Source organism: Pteropus vampyrus, unplaced genomic scaffold (assembly GCF_000151845.1).
Source record: "Pteropus vampyrus isolate Shadow unplaced genomic scaffold, Pvam_2.0 Scaffold36, whole genome shotgun sequence".
Classification (NCBI taxonomy): domain Eukaryota; kingdom Metazoa; phylum Chordata; class Mammalia; order Chiroptera; family Pteropodidae; genus Pteropus; species Pteropus vampyrus.
In genome coordinates, this window is record NW_011888817.1 from 9,184,638 (window position 1) to 9,212,259 (window position 27,622).

Sequence of the window (27,622 nt, forward strand, 5' to 3'; positions counted from 1 at the left end):
TTTTTTTTAAGAAAGTGAAAAAGAATTTGATTTTTAAAATATGCAAATGAAGTGCCTGAATCAAAGTAATATAAATAATATAAATCCACTCATTTACATCACCTGCCTGATCTCTGTTGGCATTTGAGTTTGTGATTTCTGTTCTGCATTTTATAAAATGCTGCCACACCCATTACCTGGTTTAGAGACTGCGTGCAGCCATAGTTGGTCATCTTTGTATTCTCATCCTCTCCATTTTACGAAGAGGGAAATGGAGGCCCAGAAAGGTTCCTAGCTAGGAAGCAGCAACACAGAACTGGGAATAGGATTTATTCCCTGGCCCTTTGCTGTTTCTACAATAGAACTACCTAGTCTTAGATTTCCTGTTACTTTTATAATGGCCCAAATGCAGTTCCCAAGTGAGGAGCACAAGTGCCCAAGCACTCTTTAAACTGTCAAGAGGCATAAAAATATATCTTATTGACTATAGGACCATGAGTAACTTAACTTGGCACACAGTAAGAACTCGCTAAATCTTAATATTGTTATTTTATTGGCCCATCACAGTGTTTTTCAGTCTTTTAGCTTTCAATAATGACCAGTGGATGACTGATCTAGTGCAGTGGTTCTCAAGAGTAGAGTGGGGAGGAGGAGAGGCAATTTACACTCCCTCCAATCCCCTCCCCCATGGCCCTGGAGACTGGCAGTGTCTGGAGCCGATTTTGGTTGTCTCAACTAGGGTGTGAGTAAGGCACCACTGGCATCTAATGAGTAGAGGCCAAGAATGCTGCTAAACATCCTACAGTGCACAGAATAGCCCCCTTACAATAATTAACCAGCCCAAAATGTCAATAGCTTCAACGGCTTGAGAAACTCTGCTCCAGGATCAGGAAACAATTAGTTATTTTCTGTCTAAAGGCACTCTTTAGTCCTCCTGGGCGACTACATCAGGAAGGTAGATTTGTAAGGAAGACTGGGTTCTGCCATTTCGTTAGTGTCTCTGATGCATAGTAGGCATTCAAAATATGTGGACGATTGAAAATTAAATTTAATTACTAGTTGTGTGACTCTGAGCAAGACACAGAGGTCTCAACTTCAATATATTTATCTATAAAATAAGGATAAGAAGCCCTCCTCTAAAACTGTTGTGAGGAATAACTGAGATACATTTAGTAAAGAGATTGCACAGTACCTGGTCTACAGCACTTTCATTTCCTTCAGCAGTTTATTTCTCCCTCCTCCATACATGAGTTCTAACCCAAGTTCAGCCCTTTCATTAGCTGAATGACCTTGTGCAAGTCACTCCCCCTAACCCAACTCGCTTTGGCCTCAGAGGATTCTCTGTAAAATTGTACAAAGTTGGCCTCTGATCTCCAAGCACGATCCCAACACCGAAATGGGACTGTGAAGTTTACAGACTTTTCTTCCCGCGGGGACTAATGGTACGGTCCCGGGGCAGCTGCCCCCCACCCCCTTGTTGCGGACCTTGGTACAGGCCCAGGGGGCCCTGGGCTGCCTCTCCGGGCTGCCCTTGCCCCCTGCCGAGTTCCGGGCCATCCCCGCGCAAGCTGATTGGCTGGAGCGGTGCCCGGGCTGCGCGGCTATAGGTGAGCCCGGGAGGGGACGGGCGGAGCGGGCTGGAGGCCCGCCTCCTCCCCCCCTGGGTCGGACGCTGAGCGGAGCCGCGGGCGGGAGGCCGGACGGACCGACGGACGGACGGGAGGGACTGGAGGCGAGCAAAATGGCGCAGACTCAGGGCACCAGGAGGAAAGTCTGTTACTACTACGACGGTGAGCACTGTCCTCGCGGCGGGGGCGGGGCCTGGCCGGGCCGGATCCGGGAGCGGGAGGCTGAGGCGATCTGAGAGGGGAGGCTGGGAGAGACTGAGGCGTTGGGGAAAGGCTGAGAAGAGTACGAGGCTGAGAGAGGAGGCTGAGGGGAAGGGAAGTCGGGGCTGAGGGAGGAGGATCAGAGGATGGAAGTCGGGGTCAAGGGACGAGGCTGTGAGGAATGAGGTCAGGGCTGAGGAAATAGGTAAAGACTGAGGGGAGAGGCTCAGAGGAAAGGAGATGGAGGCTGAGGGAGGAAGCTGAGAGAAGGAGGTCGGGCCTGAGGGAAGAGGCTCAGGAATGGAAAGGAGGTGGAGACTGAGGGAAGAGGCTGAGGCTGAGAGGGTCGCTCTGGAAAGCCTGAGGTAATCTTGGTGGGGAATTCTGAAGAAGTATGATGGGCAGGGTTTGAGTGGGACTTTTAGATGGGAGGCTGAGTCTGAGGGGGGAGGCAGAATCCGATGGAGAAGGTTGCAAGAGTATATTTTTCTGCTGAGCATAGGAGGGTCTTTCCTTCATCCTTTTTGGGGCGAATCCTTCAGGAATCAGCAACTAGTGGTCACCGCTAGTTGACCGCTGAGCAGGGCCTGCGGTTGCTGCTGGGAAATGGAGCCCCTGGGCTTGGAAAGAGAAGGATGCAAACTGTTAAAGCAGACTTTTTCATGTAACAAAAGTTTGTCGAGACCTTATTCTGTACTAGGAAGCATTTAGGTGTTGGGGCCATGGGGATGATCAAGTCACATCCCATCTTCATTCAGTTCAGTTTGGAGGGGAAGATAGACAATGACAGATAATTGCTTTCCAATATCTTGCTGGGATAAAAGGACACTCAGTGTTATAGGGCAGAGAAAAGGCACCCAGCCCAGTCTGAGGAGTCAGAGAAGGAGGTGCTATCTCAGTTAGGACCTGAAAAACAGGACTTATTAACCTGGCACAGAGAAGGCAAAGATAACAGCAAGTTTAGAGGTGAGAGAGGACAGCACCTTTGAAAAACAGCAGGTGTGTGTATAGTATGACTTAGGCATAGATTTGAGGGCAGAGTGTAGAAGGTAGACAGCAGGGGTGAGAGAAAGGTTGCAAGAGTCAGGAAAGTAATTGGGGACTAGATCATGAAGGGCTAGGCATACTATCCTAAGGATGTTGAACTTTATACTGAGGGCACTTGTGAATCATTGAAATTTTATGCAGATTAGTGACATCAGGTTTATACCTTAGAACTATCGCTCTGGGACAGAAGTTAAATTTATGAATGTTGGGGTTAGGAAGAAGGCAAAGATCCCAAGTTTCTGGTTTGGGCAGTTTGATGCTGAGTGTTTTGAGGACATGATGTCAGTAAATAACTTTGTTTTGTTGTGTTGTGTTTTTTAAAGAAATACTTGTTGAAATGTCTGAGGGATATCTAAGTAGAGGTTGGCCATTCTGATCTGCAGTTTAAAAGACAGAAATGAGATTTTTGACAAGAACTTTTTCCTGTGCCAGGTTTGTAACTGAAGCTAGATTGCTGTAGATTGAAGAATAAAAGGATGGGTGAAGAGGAGACTGAACTCTTTTTAAGAAAGCTTGTCCAAGGCAGACAGAAAGGATTGTTGATAAAGGGGGGATACAGTGATTGAGCATATTCAGATTCTTGTGGGAAATAGCCAAGAGAAGAGGTTGAAAATACAGGAGAGAGGGACTAGTAGTAATGATGGAGGTTCCTGAGGAGACCAGGTGAAATGGACACCAGAACACAGGTAGGGACACTAACCTTCAAGAGGAAGTTCCTTCTTGATGAGAGGGTAAGTGACAAGGAAAAATTCAAATGTAGGTAAGTTCAATGGGAGAGTTAAGGGAGTTTTCAAGGTGAAAACAAAACTCCGACCTCTCTTCCCCTCATCCTTTTCTTACCCTTTTCCTGAGAGTGGGGGAGGGCAATTGGTAGAGTAGAAATCTTGAAGTGAGATAGCTGTTAAATAGCTATTGTGAAAGAGGGAGCTAGGAAAATAAATTTGGAAGGATTGCTGGGCAGTGGTGAGGGCACATTGAGGCTGGATCCTATGACTTTGTAGCTGTATCAGTTTGCTGTTTTGTGATCTCTGTACTCTCAGTTTAAAAAGAGAAAAAGGGGAAAGACCCAGTCTTTAGAGAAGGGAGACTTCTTACTTTTTTAAGAAACTGAGTTTTGCAGATAGGTCACTACTAGCTTGGAGCTCAGATTTGGCTCTGCCTCTCCAGAGGCTTTGCTGTGTTGAGCAAGCCCACTTTACCTTTCCTGGCCTCAGGCCACTCTCCTATGAAACTAAAAAACTGTGAGAACAATGGGAAAAGCTTTTTAAAGTTTAAAAGTAGTATCTAAATAAAAAGGATTATTTCTTTTAAAGTCTCTTAGCACCTCAAAAACTGTTAAGGATGATGTCTCTGGACTCCACCCTCAGTTACTCCCTTAGACCTCTAGATAAGGTATCTCAGTTCCTCAAGTCTCTAAGTCTTGGCTGAATCTAGGCTTGATAGTCAACGGAGTTGCTAGGGATCAAGGCCAATGTCAGAGACATGGGTAAGCAGGAATCCAATTATATAAAACGATAATGGCCATGTGACTACTGACTGCCCCAAAACTGAATCTGCATCCGGATGTCTCAGCAAATTCTACCCAATCCCCGTGGTTGATTAGGTTGTCTGAGGGGCCCTGGGAACAACTTTTCTGCCTTCCTTTCTCACTGTTGTATCTCGAAGTCTGTCTGAGTGGGACTAGGGTCCCTATTGAATGCCACTACATGTTATATAGTCTGGCTTATGGTTCTGGCTGAGAGCACAGTCCCTTGCCCTCAGAGGTCTCACTAAGACCAAGAGAATAGGATAAAAAGACATTAGGTAAAAACTAAGGAAATCTGAATGAAGTATAGGCTTTTAGTTAATGATAATGTGTCAGTATTGGTTCATTCGTTATAACAGATACTTCTTATTTTACTAATGCAAAATGTTAATAATAGGGGAAACTGGGTGTGGGTCTCTGAGAACTCTGTACTATCTTTGCAGTTTTTGTATAAATCTAAAACTGATCTTTAAAAAAAAAGTCTATGTAAAAAGAGAAGAGGAATAGATCCTAAATATCCAACTGTTTAGAGGTTTTCCATTATCCCAGGCTGTGTCTGTGGCAGAGAATTGGAGTGTGGCTTGGATGCTGTTGGTGGCATTCCCCACAGTGCATTGCTCCCTGGAATGAAGCCTCTTCCTGGTGTCACCACATCACAATACCTGAGTTTGGGACCTTTTTTTCACTGGTGCTCAAAGATCTGCCTCATCCTGATAGATTCATAAGGAGAGATCTTTGGGTGTGCAGTTCATTAGATTTTGGAATATTGTCTCAGGAACTTTTTACCAAGTAGACTCACAGAGCCCTCTACATTAAGTGCAAACTGAAGTAGGTGCCTTGGAAACCCGTACAGCTTTTAGCGTAATGGATTGGAGTCAGGAGAGTTGACTTCCAGATCCCTCATTGTCTGTGAGATCTGGAGCAGGCACTTAACTTCTCTGAGTCTCAGTTCTCAATTCTCTGAATCTTTATTGAGCCTCTCTGATGTTACAGGTCATGTTCGCCCTTGTCTTGAAGGAGCATCTGGTCTAATATATATAAATAGATGTCAATAAATCAGATACAAAAATAATTAAACGCTATATACAAATTACAGAGGAAAAGGCCATTTATTCTGATCAGGAATATGTTTGGAGCTTGAGCTGGGCATTGTAGTATGAGGATCATCAGGGAAGGAAGGATGGTCTAGGTCAAAGGAACAAAGGATATTTGGTGAAGGTGAATGCCCTGTTCAGGATGCTGATAATAATCTAGTGTGTTTATAGTAGAGATTGGCAAACTTTCTGTAAAGGGCCAGGTAGTAAATATTTTACCCTTTTGTGCCATTTTGGTTGGTCTCTGTGGCAAATATTTAACTACTCAACTTGCCATTATGATGTGAAAGCAGCTATATATAAACTAATGGGCATAGCTGTGTGCCAATAAAATTTTGTTTACAAAACAGGCAGAGGATTATTTTGGCCCAAGGGCCTGTAGTAGTAGTTTGCCCACTCCCAGTCTGAGGGAGGAGGGGCTGGGGAGTTGAAGGAAGTTAGAGTTGTCAGGGAGGATGGTGGTGATAGGTAGCTGGAGATGAAGCTGGAAAGGTAGATTAAGAAAGTTGAGTGCCAGGTTACTGAAGTTGTTCTTTATTCTTCATCCTGTAGGGAATGGGGAGCCATTGAGGATTTTTGAGCAGGGGGTGATGTTATCAAAGTTGTATATTAGGGAAATAACTGGTGATAGTGTGGCAGATTGTTTGAATTGAAGACAAAGGGACCAATTAGAAGGCTAATGCTATGGTGAAGTAAGAGATAAGAGTTTAGTTTTCTTATCTATAAAATGGGGATAAAACTCCCTGTCTTAACTTTTTTACAGGGTTATTGTGAGGATCCAGTAAGAAAATGCATGTGGATATGCTTTGACACTGTAAACTATCACAATGTGCAAGAAGTGAACTGTGGCTTATAATACTAATAATTCTGAGTACTGACGGTTATTTTTCTGTTGTGGGAGTGAATTCCTTATAGATACAGTGAGTCACCTCACTGGTTGCTTTTCCCCAGTAGCTCTGGAATGAACCCGACACATTTTCTAGTAGTGCCTAAGGGTTCCAGGAAAAGAAACTGGGCTAGACTGACATCCGTAAGTGCTGACCTCACCAGAGTTCCCTGCCTTTTTTTTTTCTTCTTTTTTTTCTTTTGAGTTACCCTTCCTGAAGGTAGTTGAGAATCTTAGAGACTAGAATGAACCAGAGAGTTTGTCCAGGAGTTTGTTGTAAAAATTACTGGGTTCTCCTAGGAGTGTGTGTCTAACTATGTCACTGAAACTATCACTCTTTCTTCTTCAGGGGATGTTGGAAATTACTATTATGGACAAGGCCACCCAATGAAGCCTCACCGAATCCGCATGACTCACAATTTGCTACTTAACTATGGTCTCTACCGAAAAATGGAAATCTATGTGAGTTTCTGGGAGCTCTACCCCTTCGTAATCTCATCAGCTCTGGTTCCCCATTTGTCATTCATTATCTTATTTTCTTAACTAACTTATCAAACGTATTGAGTGGCTATTATATGGCAGATACCACTGCAAATGATAGGAGTACACACTAGTGCTAGAGATTGACATATACACAAATAAATTATACTACAGTATGTAAGTGCAACAATTTAAAAAATGTACAAGATGCAGAGATGAGGAGTGAAGGAGGAAAGGAGCCTTGGGATGTATCTAAGAGGTGATATTTGAGCAGAGTTTTAAAGATTGAATAGAATTTAGCCTGGAGTTCAGGAGGGGACTGTCATTCTAGGCCAAAGGAAGAACATATACAAAAAGACAAAGAGGTAAGAACAATATGGTGTATTTGAGGAAAATATAAGTAATTCAATGTGCAGGTATTGCTGTATTGTGAAGTTCACAGGTGTGAGTGAGGGGAGCTGGAGCCAGAGTGGTCAGCAAGGATTGGATATGCTGTGCTAAACAACTCTGAGGGGCCAGGGTCAAAAAAGTCCAATGCCTGAAAAAAATGATCATGACTGTGTTAAACTAGTGCCAAGTCTCTAGTTACTAGAGAGTATAGACTGTCTAACCTTCTTGACTCAGCTCCTGCTGACCTTTGACTCATCTTCCAGTTTTAAAGAGAAGTTAGAAATCCAGATTATTATATAAAATTCTTCAGGTTTAAAATATTGGCCCAAATTTGTTTATTTACTTTTTTAAACCTGTATAAACAAAAATCCATCAGTACATCTGTGGACCAAATTTGGTCCAGATGTTCCTAGTTTGTTCTTCTGGAGGCAGTGAAGAATAAGTGAAGGATTTTAAAAGAAAGAGAGATAGGCATGGGCATGTATTTTAGAAGCATGGAGGCCAGTTAGGAGACTGTTGCAAGGCTCCTCATGAGAAGATAAAGAGGATCTGGGGGTCCATGTTGTGTTATGGTTAGAGCATAAGAGTCTGTTGTTAAAGTCTGTACCAACAGCTTAAGTAACCTAGCAACAACAGTATCCTTCCTCACCATTCCAGAGACTGAAAAGAGATGAGTCTTTCTTCCCAGATGGCCATGTCATGTCTCTAGAGCCCATGGTGACAGCTGGGGAAGCAAGAGGGAAAGTAGACTGAGAAGCAGACAGACCTTGGGACCAGAGAGGTTTTTCAAGTATAAAAGATAGCTGGGAATGAAAAACATAAAAGGTAGCAAGGTTTTCAGAGACTCTAGAGAACAGGCCAGCATTTAAAGAGGATACCCGAATGTGCAATAGTAAGCACTAAGACCTTCCAGACAGTCTCTTGCACATGTTCACCATGCTAATCTGGCCCCAGTTTTCCTTCTCTCTTGCCTCTACCCCCTCAGCCCTCCAAGGCAGCCGGATCACATTCTGCCTCTTTCCACCCCGTCCTGACTAGGAGGATTATTTACTCTGCCCAGTCATATCTTACTCATCTTTAGGAGTCACCTTAAGCCTTATTTCTTTCTTTCATTCAACATGTTTTTAATGAATGCTTGTCATACTTCAGGGACTGTATTAATCTCCATAAGAGATATTGAGATATTGAGATATGTATTTTATCTTCAAATGAGAGGAAAAATAAACGTTTATTGATGATTGCTAGGTGCTAGGCCAGGGCTACCTGTTATTTCATGTAATCCTTATAACAACCCTAGTTTATAGATGAGAAAGCAAGCTCAGAGAGGGTAGTTAAGATGCCCAAAGTCACATAGCTAATAACAGACGAGCTAAGACTAACCCATATCTCTTCGATTCCAGAGTTTATCTGTCCATCTGTCCTTTTTTTCCTTCATAAACAGTCTCTTAAGAAGTCTAGAAATAGGTGGTCTCGGGATTTTTTTGGCTGTCATCAGGGACCCATGCTTATTCTGTCCTGCTCAGCCATCCTTAGCTTATGTGATTTTATCCTCATGTTTTTTGCCTTGAAGTTATATGCTGGCTGTCTCAGCTCCAGGTGTCATGTCTTCATACAACAGAATCCAACGAGGAAGAGAACAGGGGCAAAATGGATCACTCTCCACTGTCCCCACCCACACTCCCCTTTTTATTAAAGAGGAAAACCCTTTCCAGAAATTTCTCAATAAATTTCCTATTAAATCTCATTGAGTCATTTGCCATTCTTAGACCGTTCATAGCAATTGGCTTGACTAATCACATTTGATCGCTGGGGCTGGGTGCATTAATACCCAACCAAATTGCGATCTATTACCAAGAAAGACGGGAGAGAATGGCTCTTTGGGAAGCAACCAACAGTGGTGATCATAGTAAATAATAATACCTTATTAGAAACGATGTCATGTGTGATACTGTTGTAAACTTTTAAAATAAAACCCTAGGATAATCTGAAATCTCTAGGCCTTGTTCTCTTTAATGTGATCTTTTTTCTTCTCTGGCCCTACATTTTCACTGAGTATGAATCTTTGATTCTGTTCCCCCAACAATGTTTCTCTGCATTCATCCCTTCTATCCTCTCCTTTCTCTAGGCTGAGATCCTAGCATGCCTTGCCCAAAGCACAGATAGCCATTTTAGTGTCTGTTCTGTCTCTTGAGAGTCAGTCCTAAAAGACACTCCTTAAACTTCTTATAGAAATTGCCATATTATTTCTGTCTCTATACCTGAAGGAGACATGAAAAAGGTCTTTTTCACACAATTCACCCTCTTCTGTCTCTTCCCCAGTTCTGTATCCACACATCTAATTAATTTCTCCCAGAATTTACATCCCCGCTTTTTCATCCAGGCACCTTCCTATTTATATAATCGAAAATCCTGCTCTCTTCTTTGCCTTGGATGCTAATTTTGTGTATTCTCAGGCTTCTTATTCATCGCCTTCTGTTCTTTTGTTCTTTTTTTAAAAAATGTTTTTATAAAATATTGAGATATGAAAGAATTTTTATAAAATATATGTAAGGTATAAAGAATCACACTGTGATTAATACCACCTCATTTAAGAAAAGGAACATTTTCATGGCTGCTAGAGCCCCGGTATGCCCTTCCCTGACCCTGTCTTCTTCCCAAGATTTTACCTCTTATCTATATTTGGGGTTTATTATTTCCTTACCTTTTTTCTAATGTGACTAATTTATTAGTAATAAAAAGGTTTTTAGGCATTCAAATAAGAGAATAATAGAATGATTTGTTGCTTATGAGAATCAAAAATTTTAAGACTTTTTTTAAAATACGGGCTAGAGTTCCAATAGAACTTCAGTTAATCAGAATGCAGTAACTTATTCTTGGTGATTTAAAAAATCTGTTGAGTTTAAGTTCTTGTTGAAAACTCTTAAAGAATATGTGGTTAATTCTTTCTTGCCTGGCATACCTGTAAATAATTTCTTAGAGTAGCAGTGATACAAATCATGAACTGTGACATAAATTGGATATATATGAATCCTAAGCATAATTTTCTTATAGGGGATATAAGACAAAAAAGGGCGGTAATTATCAGATAATTGAGAGTTCCCATTCTCAGAAAAAAGCCCCTCAACATTGAATTTTATATCTAAAGGAAAAAAACTCACTGTCCCTTTTCTTGCTTTTCTTTATAATTTTACAAGTGTTTATTCTTAAACAATACAGTTTTTAATTTAATTTTAAATGTTTGAATGTTCCATAAATGGAGCCATACAGTATTTATTATGACTTGCCTTTTTTTGTTCAACATGTTCCTGAGAGTAATACATATTGGTGCATGTAGCTGTATTTATTTTTCACTGTATTTCATTGAAAGAATAAACTACAATTTGTCTATTTGTCTATTTTATTATTGGTGGGCATTTGGTTGTTTCTAGTTTAGGGCTATTATAAATACTGCTGTCGTGAACATTCTTAAACATGTTTCTTGGTGCACATATTCTAGTTTCACTAGGGGATAGATATACTAGGAATAGAATTGCTGGGTCAAGACGTGTGTACATAGTTACCATTATTAGATAATGCCAAAATGGTTTCCAGTTGCCAGCAATATAGAGAAATTGCAGTTGCCCCAAGTCCCTGTCATCACTTGATTTTGTCATATTTAATTTTTTTTTGCTAGTTTAGGTAGTGAAATGATATCTTGCTATTGTTTTAATTTATATTTTCCTAGTTATCAGTGAGGTTGAGGATCTTTTTGTATGATTACTGGCCATTCATGTTTCCCTGTTAAAGTTCTTAGTCAAGCTTTTTGCCCATTTTTCTATTTGATTGTATGGTTCATTATTTTGTTTTTGTTTTAATTGGACCTCAGATACACAGAATAGGGTTAATCATTATCCTTGGCTCATAAGCATCAAAAGAACGTCCATGTTTGGCCTTCTTTTTTAAAAATTGACTTTATTGTTTATTTATTAATTTATTTACTTAAATATTTTAATAATGCAGTGAATATACATATTCGTACAACCCAATTACTCTTCTAAATTTTGTGTTTATCTTGCTTTTTAAAAAATTTGGTAATCATATATATATATGTGCCTAAACAATATATAGTATTTATTTAGTTGTTTTTTAATTTCTTTAAAAAGGTATCATATTACGTGTAGTCTTCCAGGACTTGCTTTTATCATACAATATTATATTACCACCCTGTTGTATATAGCTATAATTCTTTCATTTTTCTCTGCTGAATATTTTATCATGTTAGTATGTTACAGTTTATTCATTCTCCCCTGTTCTTAATTTATATCTAGTTTTTTAATGTTAGGAACAGTGCTACTGGGAATATTTTTGTATGTGTCCCTTAGTGCATATATGCCAAAGTTTCTTTTGGCTGTTTCTCTAGTTGTGGAATTGCTGGACTGTAGGGTATGTGAATATTAAATGCCAAGTTGCTTTTCAATGCGGTTGAATGAATTTATACTCCCTCTGGCAATGTATAAGAAATACCTTTATTCACATCCTCTCCCACACTTGGAATTAGACTTTAAATTTTGCCAGTCAGATGGGTATAAAACAGTATGTAATTGTGGTTTTGATTTGCATTTCACTAATGATCAGTGAAGCTGAGCATCTCTTCATATGTTTATTAGCCATTTGTATGTCCTCTGTTGTGAGATGTCTTAATTTCTTTTGCCCATTTTTCTCTTGGGTTGTTTGACTTTTTTTTTCCCTTACCAATTTGTAGCAGTTCTTTATATACTCTGGAACAGTAGCCCCCCCCCTTATATGTGGAGGATACTATATCTAGAATTGGTTCTTTAATAAGATTTGAAGTAGGAATCTACTGAAATTTTTCCTCCGTATTGTCGCAGCTGATTTATTGAAAAGTCTGTCGTTTGCCCACTGATTTAAGTGCCACCTCTTCTATATAAGAAATGTTCATATTTATTCATTCATTGCACAAATACTTATTAAGGACCTACATTGTACCAGGCAGTATGTAGGGGTCTGTTTCTGGCCTCTGTATTCTGTTGACTTGTTCTGTTTATTGACCCATATGCCAGTACCACAGTCTTTTTAGTAAGTCTTGATATCTAGTAGCACAAGTCCTCCCACATTGTTGTTCTTGTAAAAGGAAAGTGATTTGCCATTTGCCCCGTGTACTTCCATATCAATTTTAGAATTAACTAATTAAGTGCTGTAAATGAATTTCATTGAATCTGTACATCATCTTAGGGGAGAATTGGTATTTCCAGACTATAAAGTCTTTGAATTCATGAACATGGTATGTCTCCATTTATTTAGGTCTTTTTAAAGGTCTCATATACAGGCTTCTTTTAGCTTCTTTATTGTGAAATATAACACATGTACAGAAAAGTACATAAAACAAATGTGCAGTTTAACAAATTGATATAAAGTAAGCATACATGTACACACCAACTGATGCCTTGCCAGGTGCTATAGGGACTTGTGGTCTGGGCTGCAGATTGGGTTGGGTTGTGGGTTGGGGCTGGGCATAGAAGCTGGGTGGTAGGTAGGGCAGGCCCCTCCCTCATCAAATAAAATTTTAAACAAAACAAAACAAAAAACTTAAAGAAATAGAACCTTGTCAGGACCTCAGAAACCTACATCGTCCCTTCCTGATCACAGCTTCTTCTCTTTCCTCAGATACAACCAGAATCCTGACTCTTCTACTAATTGCTTTCTTGCTCTTCATCATAATTTAACTACCTAAATATGCATCCCTAAACAATACAGTTAATTTTGCAAAACTAATATAAATGGAATTATATAATACACATTATTTGTGTGTAGCTGTAGCTTGTTCAGTTGCTGTGTAATATTTTATTATAGAGTATACTATAATTTATTCATTCTACTGTTGATGGGCAGTTGAGATTTTGGCTATCAATATAAAGTTTTATATTTTCTCCATAAATTTCTTTCCCAGTTCATGTTTTAAATGCTATCATAAATTATATCTTTTAAAATTTTTTATTTTTTAATTGTTTACTGGTATATAAAAATGCAGTGCAGTTTTTTATTTAAACATATCCAAAGTCTTTGTAGATCTGATTCTGCTGTTTGTTGTTTCTATGGGCTCTCATGCCTGGTGCATTGTTTCCTTTTGTGTCTTGTGATTTTTGACTGTGAGGTCATATTTCTTGGAACTTTGGCCTGGGATAAAGATGGGTTCTTAGAGTATGATTTGCTTTTACTTTGTAAAAAAGACAGCTTTAGAGATGGTCTTTGTCCTTCAGAGATTTGGGATAGGGATAAATTTAAAATTGTATGAAGAGCATGATCATAGATAACTGTGATAGGAAGCTCTATAGGTTTTGTTGAGGAAGAGCTATTTGTCTGTAGTATAATATTTGCAAATAGGACAAGTAGGGGTTAAATTGAAAAAGAACCTTGCAAAGTTTCTTGATTACCATATCAGAGTTTAGAATCTTTTCTTTTGTAATTAGGGAATCTTTTTTTTTTTTTAAGGCGAGGCAACCCTTGGTTGACTTCACAGATTGCAAGGATCTTGTCAGTTTACAATCCCTTATTTTATATTTTTTATGCCTACATCACCTGGTCTTCCTAGGTGGTCTCTAATCCAAAAACTAACCAGGCCTGACCCTGCTTAGCTTCCGAGATCAGACGGGATTGGGCTTGTTCCGAGTGGCATGGCTGTAGACCAAGGAGTCATTGAATGTTTTAGAGCAGGGCATTGACTTTTTAAGATTTTTGTGACATTATTACGAAGATGAATTGGAAGAGGATAAGGCTGGATATAAATGGGACCAATTAGGAAGCCAAAAATAATCTAAGTAAGAATTAATTTGTACTGCAACAGATGTTTACTAAGCACCTGCTAAGTGGCAGGCACCGGGCTTAGTTGCTTAGTTGCTTAGAATAAAGACCTGCTCCTGGCCTCCCATAGTGGACCAAACAAGTGCAGGTTCTGCACAGTTTGAATGTGATGATGGGAAAGTAAGGGTTCTCAGAGGAGCACTTCAGAAAGTTACTTAGCTGAGACTCTGTAGGGTCAAGGACAGCATTCTGGGGGAATTAAGTTTTCAGTTGCAACCTAAAGGTTGAGTAGAGGGAGTGAAGAAGACAGTAATCTAGGCCTTAGCATGTATTCTAAAGATGAGAGAAAATTCCCTTGGAAAATTGCAAGTGAATTGTGCTTGGCAGAATAGTATAATCAATGCATGAGATAAATTCAGCCCCTCAAATGTTTATTTAGTCCAAAAAGTACTTTTAAGAACTTTATGTTAGCCAACAAAATAAAATTTAACCCAAAAGACTCTGGCAATTGGTTTCAAATTCCTAAACGGCAGTAATCAACTAGGTTGGCCATTGGCTCACCCATTTTGTTTATTTTAAGCACCAAGCTAGCTAAACTGCCTGGCCCTTTTAAGTACTTTGAATTTGGTGTTCCCTGAGCTACAGCATAAAATATTTAAAGGGATTCTAGACAGGTGAGCAGGGACCAGATTATTTTGGTTTCCCAAGCTAGGTTAAAGAGTTCAAGCTTGTTCTTTTGAGTAATGAAGCCTCTGACACGTTTTTTAGAAGGGAGTGACATTCATTTTGAATTTCAGACAGATTACTTTGGCTGTAGGATTTGAGAATAGATTAACAATTGTTAAGATTGAGGCTGGGTTACCAATTAGGAGATTGTTGCCACAATCCAAGCCAAAAATATGGTGGCTTGGGGATAGGAGTAAACGGATTTGACAGATATATTGATGGTAGTTTCAAGAGAAGTTGAATGTAGTAGATGAGGAAAGAGGAATTAACAGTGATACTCAGGCTTCTGCCTTGTGCAAGTAGGTGAATCATGGTTAGAATAGGAAATTTAGGAAAGGGTCATATGAAATAGCATATAAAGTGCTTGAAACAGTGTCTGGCACAGAGTAAACACTCAATGTTAGCTGTATATTGAAAATGCTTTATAAACTGTATAAGTATTGGTAATTAGAAAAGAAGAGAGTCATCTTCAAAGAAGACTTACCTTGGAAGGGATGAGAGGAAGAGAAGATAATTTTTAAAAAGAGGGAAGAAGGAATCAGAATGTTGGGGTAACCAGGAAATTACCATGTCAAGTTTTAATGAGGAGGATGCGATGATGATTTATAAAGGGTTTTCTATTTCAATTATTAGTCACCCCTTTTTCTTGAACTTTTGGAGGCCTTTGGCCCATAATTATATATTGTTATCTTTAATTTTAGAAAAGGTAATGATTTGTAAAGTGCTTTACAATTTACAAAGAGATTTAACAACCTCATTCAGTTCTCACAGCTACCCTGTGAGGTAGATGTTGTCCATATTTAATAAATGAGGAAATTGAGGCCCAATAGATACTTGCCTAAGCATCAGAGCTTGAGTTGTAGTCTAGGTCTTCTGATACTGAATCTCCTTTGATAATGTTATTTGCCAATTAGATTGTAAGTTTCTTGAGGCTTAAATCTAATTAGTAATTTCTTTTTTGTCTTTTACAGCACCTAGCTCAATGTTGGGCGGATGGATATAAGTGTTCAAACTAGACTGAGTGAAGACTGGCAGTAGTCAAGAATAACCTGCCCTTTCTCCCCTCTGCCCTCTAGCGCCCTCACAAAGCCAATGCTGAGGAGATGACCAAGTACCACAGTGATGACTACATTAAATTCTTGCGCTCCATCCGCCCAGATAACATGTCTGAGTACAGCAAGCAAATGCAGAGATGTGAGTCCATTCTGTTCCCTCCCTCCTCTTAAGCCCCCAGTTGGATCTCCCTTTCAGTCGGAGAGGCCCACCCTGCTTTCCTTTGTACCTCCCATTCAACTGACATCTGATTTCTCTTGCCTCCCAAGGGTGCCACAGTGCTTCTTTGTAATCCAATCTGGTTTTCCTTGTTTTCTGACTATAAGAAATAGATTAAATTTGTCCAGTTAGGCTCGGAACATTTTGCCAAGAAAACCGTAGTTATTATAATGGAAAAAGCACTAGCCTGGGAAGGGAGAGACAGGAGTTATAGGTCCAGCTCTGACTTTTAATTGACTGGGTAAGTCACTTCCCCTCAGATTTTTCTTTTGTAAAATGGACTGAATGTCATCCCATACAACTGTAACTACTTTCAGTTTGTGAGCGTTATTTGAATATTTAGCACCCGCTTAGGACAGACTCTAGATGATGTAATCTTTGGGTTGAGGTGATTTTACCCTGCCTCCTGAGACTTGAAACTCAAAACAGGCCCCATCTCAGAAGCAACACTCAGTTTGTAGGAATTGTGGGGATTATTTTAGTTTGTAGGAATATGTGGAGGAAAAATATGTTCAAATTTGGGAAGAACTGTTACACCTAACTTCTCCCTTGTGTTATTATAGAAATTCTCTCTTAGTACCTTACATCTTGTACAATAAAACAGTGTAACAGTGTTGTCCAGAAGAAGTTTTGATTCACTTTTGACAGGTTATTTTGAAATATCAGGAATTCTCTGGCACTTGTTTGTTGCTGCTGCCACAAGGTAGTCTGATTTCCAAGGCAGAAAGTTATTTGTTACAATAATAATTTTGCCGGTGATGATGACAACCATGAAGACCTTCTTTGAAGCATTAAGCTTCACAACTCCAGGAGTTTCTGCCCCCTCTAAGTGAAGTATTTGCTCTCTGAATTAGCAGAGTCTTACTTCCTTCCAAGGCGAAACAAATTCATTCTTTTGCTCTAGATGGCTTTAGGGGTTTCCATTACCTATTTAGGCCAGCAGTCAGGCTGCACTGTCAGCAGAGACGGCTCTCATTAGAGAAGCAGCTTGGTGTTGAGGCAAGAAAATAAGCTTTGATGTCTTGGTTTGAATCCCTTAGCTCTGCCATTTAGTTATGAGTTCTTAAGTGAGTCTCCTAGCCTCTCTGAGCTTTGCTTTCCCTTCTTTATAAAGAAGACAATAGTGCCTATCATAGTGGAGGTTGGAGGGATAAGTGAGATAATGTATTAAAACAGCGACTTTCAGTGAATAGTAGTAGCTTTTGCTAGTATGACTTATGACTTTCGTTATTTTCAAACCTGTCAAAGCAGACAAAATATTAGACTCTTAGGAGTGTACACATTCAGCTGACTCCCAGTTTGCTCCAGTTTTCCCGAAATCAACATTCTAAATTTGTACATTCAGAAATTAGGTCTGGGATTTTCTTTTATTGAAGATGGGGAGTAGGAAGGACTCTCTAAGGACTCAAGGAACCTTATTGACTCAATTCATAGGGTTGTAGAGATGTCACTGAGTACAGTGCTTTATAACCAGGGAAGTCTACAGAGACAACAGGGATGTAAGAACTGAGCTCTTTTTAAATATTTACCAATGCCTAACCTAGGAAATTATATCTGTAATACCTGCACTAAGACCAAAAAAGTCAGGTTTCCTTGCTCTTAGCTGGAATGTAATAAATGCTTTGTGGTCACTTTGATACTTTTGAGAAACTTGATCAGAAGTTAAAATGGGAACATGAATAAATGCAGGGGTTTTTGTTTGTTTGTTTTGCTTTTGGCAGATAGTCTATGATTCATGAGGCTTATGGTGGAAACATAGTAAAAGGGATTTATGATGGTAAAATTTAGAGATTCTTGTTCATTTTATAGATGTATAAACTGAGGCCCAGGGAAGTGAAATGCTTTTCTTAGAGTCATACAGCAAAGTGTTGGTAAAATGGTGAATGAAATTCTAGTCTAATTCTGGAGTATTTTTAAATATGTTGCATATAAAATATTTCAGACACACAAAAGAAGTATAAAAAATAATATCATGAACATCCATGTACCCACTACCAGCCTAAAAAAGAAAACATTGCCAATACAATTGAAGGCCCCCTGGGCACCTCTCATTTATTACATACCCTTTCTCTCCTACTTCCCTCTCCACCTCATTACCACTACCACCAAGGTATAAATAAGCATTATCCTGAAGTCAGTGTTCAAGCCCATGTACTGTTTCTGCAGTATGCCTTTTATTGCCCCTCTACCTACCTCCTCTCCTCCATCTCTCAGAGTTTTTCTCACCTCAGTCTAAAGCCAGCCTAAGAATGAAAAAATATTTATAGTAGGAAGAGGGAAAACCCACAGATAAGTAAGTCCTTCCTAGCCTCACAGATTAGTCCAAGTGAGGGTCTGCTCTCCTATTTTCCCCCGTTTCATCCCTAATCACATAGCTTGTTGAGTTGGGAACAATGGTCATTTGAGTCCTGAAGGAAAATATTTTTTCCTTGTGTCTAAAACACCCATTTTCTCCCATGGAGGCTTCACATCCCGAATGAGAATACAACAAAACTTTAGAATCTCAGGCAGGCCAAACCCATTGAAGGAGGAAGCGGTATGAGACGATCAGTCGCCAATGGATAAATAGCCTGGTCCCAGGGACCAAAGTTCTTATTGACATAGCCTCCCAGTGTTTACTGGGGAAGCTGAGGAGGTTGCCACCCACTGTGTACCCCTTTATGCAGGCTATACTTTCTCAGAGCACTTGTCTTGGCAGGGCACCAGATCAGGGCACCCTCCTAATTTAGGGCAGCGCCAGAGTTGGTAACTCCTGTGATTATTGCAGACCTCGAACTTCAGCTGTGTCTCAAGAGGTTTCCACAATCCAAGCTGAGTTTTCCTACTGTCCTCATCTTAGAGCTCCTCCTCCTTACTCTAATTTGGGAACCACTGTTGATAACAGTTGGTGCAGTGGGAAGGCTGGGAATACAACAAAACTTCTAGAGTGAGGCTTTAGTTCTACCCCTGTCTCTGACTTCCTGGCTATCATTGACGTCTCAGCAGTTTCCTTTTCTGTGAGAGGAGACTTAGAGCCATAAGGTTCCTCTCTAGCTCTGTGAGCCTACAACCTTCAAGCGTGCTTCCCTTCCTGTCTTTTTCATTTCATTTGCATTATGGTTTGCACGTGTTTTATCATTATGTGTTAGTTTGTACCTTTACGCTGTTAGGCTAGAAATAACTTTATTCCAGTTGTTATTTGTAAGTATAGCAGAAAGAGCACTGGTATGGGAGTTAAGACACCTGGATTCTGATTCTGATTTTGCCACTGCCTGGTTGTATAACCTTGGGCAAGTAACTTCTCTGTATTTGTTCCTCTGCAGTGAAGTTGATATTTGTCTTGTCCAGCTCATGGGGTTGTTAGGAGAATCAAACAAGAATGTGTATGTAAAATTACTGGAAAAGGCTAAAGTATATTTTCATAGGCTTTTAGGACAGACAGACCAATACTTGACTACTGCCTCTGCCATTTACTAGCAGTTCACCTCTCTCATTCTGTTTCCCCATTTATAAAATAGGACCAAATTCTACCTCAAAAGGTTGTGTGAGGATAAATCACATCGGGTATTGAAAGCATTTAGCACAGTGTCTGGCACATTGTTAAGCATTCAGTGGATGATAGTTATATAGGTCTCTGTTCTTAACTTCCTCGTTGGTCAGCCAGAGTGAGGTCCAGGAGCAAACTCAGGCTGGAAGAAGTAGCTAAATTTTTCTCCCTCAAGGAGTGAATCAACATTTTCTAAGTACTTACTTGCTAAATGCTTCCCTGTATAAAATTTCTGTTAATCTTTTCAACAATGAAGTAAGATGGATATTATTATCACTTGTTATAGATAACGAGTCAAAGCTCAAAGAAGTTAAATGACTTGACCCAGTTACACAGCCAGTAAATAGTAGAGCCTGGACTAGAACCCAAGCTTTCTGATTCCAAATTGTATCTTTTTTCTATCAGCTCATGAATATATAAACAAAAACTAAAGGAAATTGTGGAAACTAATCTTTCTCTTATGTCTTTCAAGTCAATGTTGGTGAGGACTGTCCGGTATTTGATGGCCTGTTTGAATTCTGTCAGTTATCTACTGGTGGCTCTGTGGGTAAGGAACATACTTCCCCTCCTTGAGGGCTGTGCTTGGTTGTACTAGTGAGGTCTACACTTTAGGCCACTATGCCAACAGGGCTGATCTGTGACCATATGAAATGGTACTTGGTTTATGCCTTAGGTCTTTAAAATGTCCTGATGGTTCAGTCCCAGCCCAGGCTCAGTCTCTGACATGGTACTGACAGGTATTCTTGACTGCCCTCTGCTATCAAGACATCTGATATACAGGAATTCCCTGCAGGCCTCATGGGGTTGTTGAGATTCTGTACATAAAAGCAGTTCCTGAACTGCATAGTGCTATAAAACTGAGAAGAGTCATTAACTGTCTTACAAAAGAGCATGGTAATTATCTTTAGAGGTCAGAAATACATTCCACATATTACCCACTTCCATTAGCAACTTCTAGATTACCTCTAGGATTACTGTAAACTCTTTCTTAACAAATATTTATTAAATTGCCTATAATCACACAGTCTATGGTTAACCATTGTTACCATTTTGGTATTTGTAAATCCATTCTTTTTTCTGTGTGTATGTATTGAGACATGACATATATACATCTATATTATATATATATATAGTTATGTTGTCTGCATTTTTTTTAATTTAGTAAATCTTTAAAATTTATCTTTAGTAGACTATAGAGTGATTTTTTAGTAGCTACATGATTATTCCATGTTATGGACCTACTTCAGTTGATATAGTCGGTCCCCTCTTGTTGGATTATTTGGATTGTTCCATGTTTTTATTGCTATTAAAGTTACACTTTAACAAATGCACAATGCACAAATAACAAATGCCACAAATGCACTTGCACGCTTGAGTGTGTATTTCTCTCTCACTTCTTGGAGATATTTATACTTTGAGACTCTGCCACCTTTGGTATCTTCAAAATTTTTTGACTATGAGCCATAGTAAAAAATACATTTATACTTGCAGTCCAGGTTTTATATGTGCATAAGTGGTGCACATACACACACACATCCTCTCATTCTGAAGCCAGTTTCACAGAAGAGGGCACTTACCTTTACTGTTATTCTGATATTTTTATTCTAGTCTTATTTCATTCAAAAAATATATAGTGGTCATGACTCACAAAACCAATTTTAAGGCATACTAAGGGGTTACCACCTTCAGTTTGGAAAACAGTTTTTTAAGAGTAACTATTATCATCTATATTTCCTTTTGGAACAGGGTGAGAAGGAGAGGACTGGCTTGTGAACTGTACAATATAGCTGTTGAATAAGCAGGTCCTACCTCTCACTAGGTTCCCTGGGCTTCTTAGGGGAAGGGTGTCTTGGTAACAGGCTTATGTTCTCTCTTCCCACACCCAGCAAGTGCTGTGAAGCTTAATAAGCAGCAGACGGACATCGCTGTGAATTGGGCTGGGGGCCTGCACCATGCAAAGAAGTCCGAGGCATCTGGCTTCTGTTATGTCAATGATATCGTCTTGGCCATCCTGGAACTGCTAAAGTATGCCTGCCTCGCCTTGTCTCTTGGAGGAGCTTCTTAGGCCAGGTTCCCACTTACCTTTCCCCCTGGGCTTGCCTCCCTAGTTTGCTTTTCCTAGCGGTGTACTGGCTAGGATATGTTCGGTGAGTGTCTCTGGCCATTCTCTCCTTGACGGGGTCTTATTTAATCTGAGCCCATGGCAAGATCAGGGGTCGGTGCTGCTCAGATCGTGCCTCTAGAGTGTCCTTGTGTGGCTGGAGCTGACCCTGGCTGTAGAGTAGGAAGATTGGACTTGGCTTGGTCAGGCCTCTGGAGATACCCTGCTGCTTTTCCACCTTCCTTCAGCCAGTTTCCACGTCTCTGGTGCTTAGAGATACCTGAGGGAGGCAACCACCCTGGTAAGCTGGGACCTAGCGCCCTTGGCGCATCCCACTCCCAGAGAGTCCCCAGACCCCTGATCCCCTTCTGATCCTAGGTATCACCAGAGGGTGCTGTATATTGACATTGATATTCACCACGGCGATGGCGTGGAAGAGGCCTTCTATACCACAGACCGGGTCATGACTGTGTCCTTTCATAAATATGGAGAGTACTTCCCAGGAACTGGGGACCTACGGGTGAGAACTCCCTTCAGGGGCCAACCAGCTCACCCTCAGCTACCAGCTCTAACTCTCCTATCTTATGTCACCAAAAACCACTTCCTGCCTCTTCTGCCATTTAGAACACCATATCTCAGACTAGGACACCTGCCATAGTCTCCTTTCCTCTCTTACTGTGAAAGAAGGGAACGATGGGAAATAAAGAGTTGGGAAGGATAAGGGTCTCCTGACTTATTGTATTTCCCTCCTGACCACAATTGAATTGCATTGCACTCTTTAGATACCCTATATGGCTTGAATTTTAGGCTAGAAATATCAGGTTCTCTCACATGGGCTAGGAATTGGGAATTATGGAACATCTCGGGGGTTCTTAACATTTTTAGGTCACTTCCCTTTTGACTAACTGACTGAAAGCTATGGACTCTCTCCTCAGAAAAGTACATGAAATTTGCATCTGATACGTTAATAGACACCTCCCCTTAATGAAGTCCATTCGTGGACCTCTAGGAATCCTTGGAAGCTAATTCATTGAACTGTTCTAACTGCTATTAGCAGGAATATAGTAAAACCAGCCACTTTGTCATGCCAGTAATCCTTAGGTGACAAAGTGGCACTAATTCAGTTACTTGGTATGACAATTAGAATAACTGAGCATTTACAGTTTTGAAGAACTCTTCCTCACTCTTTGCTTCCCCTCCATACCTACCTAGAGAGGAGAGGGTTGGGGGCAGAAGAGTGTGCAGTAAAGCTCTCTGGAGAGGAAGGGGCTGTGTAGGTGAGTGTTCTGTGACCCAGCTACCAGCCAGCCCTAACCCAATCTAAAGATAGAGGTCTTGTGCTATGGGGTAGAATATTTAACCTCTGGCCCCATAAACAGTTCTCAGTCTGGGTGCAGCCTCAGTGGCGTGTCAGGAGATGTGAGCTAGACCTGCCAGTGAGGCAAACGATACTAACCAAGATATCCCTACTCTGCCCCTGTTCTACTTTACGGGCTCAGCTAGCTTGTCTCTCTTAGAACCACTGCCTCTTTCTTTATTTAGCCTTCCAGCCCCCATCCTTGAACTTCCTCCTAACTTCATTTTTCAATTGTACTTTAATGTCCCTCTTGATTAGGATATTGGAGCTGGCAAAGGCAAGTATTATGCTGTTAACTACCCGCTCCGAGATGGGATTGATGACGAGTCCTACGAGGCCATTTTCAAGCCGGTAAGTGCTCTATTCACCACCTGGGTTACAAATGGGATTAGTTTAAGGGAGGGAGTAGCAAAGCACCCCCAGCATATCTCAGGATATCTCATATCAGCATATCTCAGTTCGGGAAACGAAATTTCATCCAAATATTTGTTGGTGCATTCTGTGGTCAGGCCCTCTGTTGTTTACAAGAATAAGACATGATCTATGCCCTTGAAAACCTCACAGTCTACAGTGTGGGAGGCAGGCACATACCCAACAGTGTGGTCAGTACTGTTTTTTAGGGATGAGCAGAGGAGTGGAGAGTCAAACTGCTGCCTGGGCTGGGAAGAGGGTAGTCAGAGATGATTTCACAGAGGTAGTGACATTTTGAGCTAGACTTTGAAAAAATGAGTTACCCATGTGAAAGAGATGGGGGCTGGATGGGAGGGGTGGCATTCGGCAGAGGGAACAGCACCAGCAGAAGCACAGAGGTGCCAATTTGTAGCTGTATGTAGGCCATTATGATGTGTGGGAGGAGTGTTGAAGGATGTGGGAAATGTATGTTCGGGTCAGTATTTCAAAGGGAGCCTTGAATGTCACACTGAGGAGTTAAATCTTCACCTGTAAGCAACAGGGAGCCATTAATAGTAACATAAGATCAGGTAGTCATTCAGCAAACAGGAAATGCCTACTGTTATGTCTTGTAGTAAGAGTGACAGAGAAGCCTGAGTTATGGTCTTTGTCCTCAGTAATGTTAGATTCTAGTTGTGAGAATGAGATATACAAAAGTGAAGTGCTTCCTCACAATATCAGGTGCAAAGTTTGTAGGCCCAGATGAGTAGAGCAGATGTAACTTAGGGTCAGAAAGACTTCTAGAGGAAGTGGCACTGGAGCTTGGGCAGTAAAAGAACAGAAAGACACAGTGAGTTGATAAGGAGGCCATTCTAGGTTCAGTATTAGTAGAGCTAGGAGGCTCTTCAATCCTTTCAGATTGAAAAACAAATCCAAAGTCAGGAACGAAGAACCCCAGGCTGATACTCCCTGTTCTCTATCACCTAGCATGTGGGAGAGTGGGTGATAAGATACAGAAGGAAGTGCTGCACCCACTGTCTTCAGCCCCAAACCTCCCATAGCTTTTCTTGAGGCTGGCAGTGACCAGGATATATCCTTTTAGGTCATATCCAAAGTAATGGAGATGTTCCAGCCCAGTGCAGTCGTCTTACAGTGTGGCTCTGACTCCCTATCTGGGGATCGGTTAGGTTGCTTCAATCTGACCATCAAAGGTGAGATCAGGTAGCATAGGGCTGGGTGGGTAGGGTCTTGGGTGCCTCTTTAACCCAGCACCACCTTCTCCCACCAAAGGGCATGCCAAGTGTGTGGAATTTGTGAAGAGCTTTAACCTGCCTATGCTGATGCTGGGAGGAGGTGGCTACACCATTCGTAATGTTGCCCGGTGCTGGACTTATGAAACAGCTGTAGCCCTGGACACAGAGATCCCTAATGGTAATACCTCCAGGGCCAGGTTGGGTTGGATAGAGCTGGAGCTCATGTGTCCTCAGGTTCACAATCCCTTTCCCACTGGCCATATGACCACTTCTGATACTAGCCATTGATTCTCCTGTCTATTCTCTTGATTGTCAGACCATAGCCATTAGTTTTTCCTGAGTCTTTTTTGACCCTGTCCCCTCTTCCTCCTGCTTTTAGTCTGGACAGAATTATCAGTGGTTATCTATAGCTTTGGAATTTCTACTCTATAGGGTAACTGGGATAGTGAGTGAGGAAGTGTTCCCAATGAGCATTGCCTAAATTTTTCTAAACCAGGGGCTAGGGCCTTCTCATAGTGAAATAGATAGATACACCCCCCCACCGCCCACTGGTATGGACGCTGGCATTAAATGACATTAAAAAGATTAACATCCTATAGGCACCCATCTCACCCTATCTTGGATCCATCCTTTGTTTGGTAGTTGGGCTAACAGGTCTAGATAAACCTACAAATACTTTTCTCACAGTCCCATGGTTTGGCCAGGTTGACTCTCTGTTGACTCTCATATCTCCTTCCCCAATTAGAGCTTCCATACAACGACTACTTCGAATACTTTGGACCAGATTTCAAACTTCACATCAGTCCTTCTAATATGACTAACCAAAACACGAATGAGTACTTGGAGAAGATCAAGTGAGTATATCTCCAGAAACCCCTCGATTGAACATTCCAGGCTCTGGTTTGTCCTTAACTAGAGCCCAGCCACCCTCTCTACCATTGGCCATAGACAGCGACTATTTGAGAACCTGAGAATGCTGCCCCACGCACCTGGGGTTCAAATGCAGGCGATTCCTGAGGATGCCATTCCAGAGGAGAGTGGTGATGAAGATGAAGAAGACCCTGACAAACGCATCTCGAGTAAGACCCAGACCCAGGGGCCTGTACTTCCCACTCAGTAGGCAGCTCTGACTTCCCTCCGCTGTTCTTGGTTCCACATTCCCCCCATACTACCCATCTGTTGAAAAACCCAAGTTCCAAGTTCCAGTGCTTGTAGGAAGCATGAATTCCCTTTCCCGCTTCTATTGGTCTCCTTCCCTTGGTGTGTCTTGGACACGCAGGGAAGCACTGGGCACAGACTTAGAGATCAAGAGTCTCCTGCCCTCGATATTTTTCATTGCTTCCTAGTCTGTTCTTCTGACAAACGAATTGCCTGTGAGGAAGAGTTCTCTGACTCTGATGAGGAAGGAGAAGGTGGTCGTAAGAACTCTTCCAATTTCAAAAAAGCGAAGAGAGTCAAAACAGAGGATGAAAAAGAGAAAGAGCCAGAAGAGAAGAAAGGTAGGTTTGGGTTGGGCCAGGACTTGGGTCTTGAGTCCCAGGCTCTGGAGGATGGTGAATCTATGTAGGGCACTGGGAGGAGGAACTGACAGCTTTCCTTTGGGGCTCTTCCTCAGCTCCTTGGGCCTTTCAGTGGCTCCCAGAAGTGGCAGGGCTCACAAAAGAATGAAACTCTATTCATCATCTCTCTGCTGACTGATTGAGCCTTGCCAGGCTCCAGGCCAGGGGCATGCCTGGGCGCTCTGTGGTCAGGAGCATGGCTCTCACATACCACCCAAGCCCTTTTCCTGGCACTTCACCCGTTTCCCAGGGGGCTGCCTCCGCCCACCAGGTTCAGGCTATAGCAGGCCGTGAAACCGGTCTGACTTGTTTGTTCTCAACAGGGCTCACTGGGTGTACCTGGGATGGGCTTTTCTCTTTTGTATGTCCAGTGAGCTGTAGTGTGGGGAAGGGGTTCCTGGGTAAGTGAAGACCCCATGGGTCTTTCCAGAGGGGCTGTTCTTGGCCATTCCTGCACTTTTGTGTTCTAGAAATCACAGAAGAAGAGAAAACCAAGGAAGACAAGCAAGAAGCCAAAGGGTGAGAAAGGATCTTGTCGGCAATCTCCCTGGCATTGGTGCACCAGCCCCTTTGTCCCACCACACTGAGGGAAAGCACAGGGACAGCTGGTCCAGCTTACAAAGGCCTCTTTCAGGGACCAGTCTGTCCATCTCTGCCGTTCTAGGCAGAGCTAGAAAGCCCCAGCCCTCAGCTGTCACCTAGGGTCCTGTGGAAATCATACTACACTTTTGCCTCGAGGCCCTAGGGGTGGGTTATCTCATACCAGTCTCTGCTCTCTCCACAGGGTCAAGGAGGAGGTCAAGTTGGCCTGAGCAGACCTCTCCAGTTCTGGCTTCTTGCCAAGTCCCCCACCTTTCTCCTGCAACACCTCAGATTTTATATTTTCTATTTCTGTGTATTTATATAAAAAATATATTAAATATAAATATCCCCAGGGACTAAACAGGAACCAGGGCCCTGAGCCCAGGACACACATGCTGGGTGAGCTCTTCTAATAGCTGCCTTGCCACCTAGTCTTCCCTAATTCTTAATTTCGAACCATAAAGGGTACTGAGTCTGGGTAAAAGGGATTATCTTAAGCAGCCATAGGACAAAATCTTGAAATGACAAATGCTTGCTTAGTAGCTTTGGAAAGGTACCCTTATTGAGCATTCTAGAAGGGGTGGCTGGGTCTTCAAGGACCTGGTTCTTTTCAGGTTCCTTAAGGTGACATCAGCCATCTTTAGATTGGTTCTGTTCTCATACTTTCCCACTGGCCCCAAGTAAGCCAAGAAACACACTGCCTGCCCTCTCCTCCCCCAGCCCCCGCCCCGTTCTGCAGGTGGAGATGGGTAGTTTCCTTTTTGAGATACTATTTTCATTTTTGTGAAAATCTTTGTAATAAAATGGTACATTTCTATGCCCTCCTGA

At 41.4% G+C, this 27,622-nt stretch overlaps 1 protein-coding gene and 1 long non-coding RNA gene across 2 annotated transcripts in view; one reads left to right on the forward strand and one right to left on the reverse strand.

The window, feature by feature from the left end:
- The window catches only part of LOC111738198, a 3,729-nt gene extending 2,314 nt beyond the window's left edge, over positions 1-1,415 (reverse strand). The window contains exon 1 of the long non-coding RNA XR_002779754.1: positions 1,172-1,415. This is a non-coding gene — a long non-coding RNA (uncharacterized LOC111738198). The remainder of the gene's footprint in view (positions 1-1,171) is intronic.
- Positions 1,416-1,599: 184 nt separating this feature from the next.
- HDAC1 (histone deacetylase 1) lies at positions 1,600-27,622 on the forward strand. Its single transcript, XM_011357849.1, has 14 exons — positions 1,600-1,769; positions 6,710-6,822; positions 15,831-15,948; positions 20,025-20,099; positions 21,439-21,577; positions 22,032-22,173; positions 23,269-23,361; positions 24,503-24,611; positions 24,691-24,831; positions 25,399-25,507; positions 25,602-25,732; positions 26,000-26,152; positions 26,683-26,731; positions 26,997-27,622. Exons 1-14 carry the CDS (start codon positions 1,721-1,723, stop codon positions 27,022-27,024), a joined length of 1,449 nt encoding a protein of 482 aa, XP_011356151.1. The 5' UTR covers positions 1,600-1,720; the 3' UTR covers positions 27,025-27,622.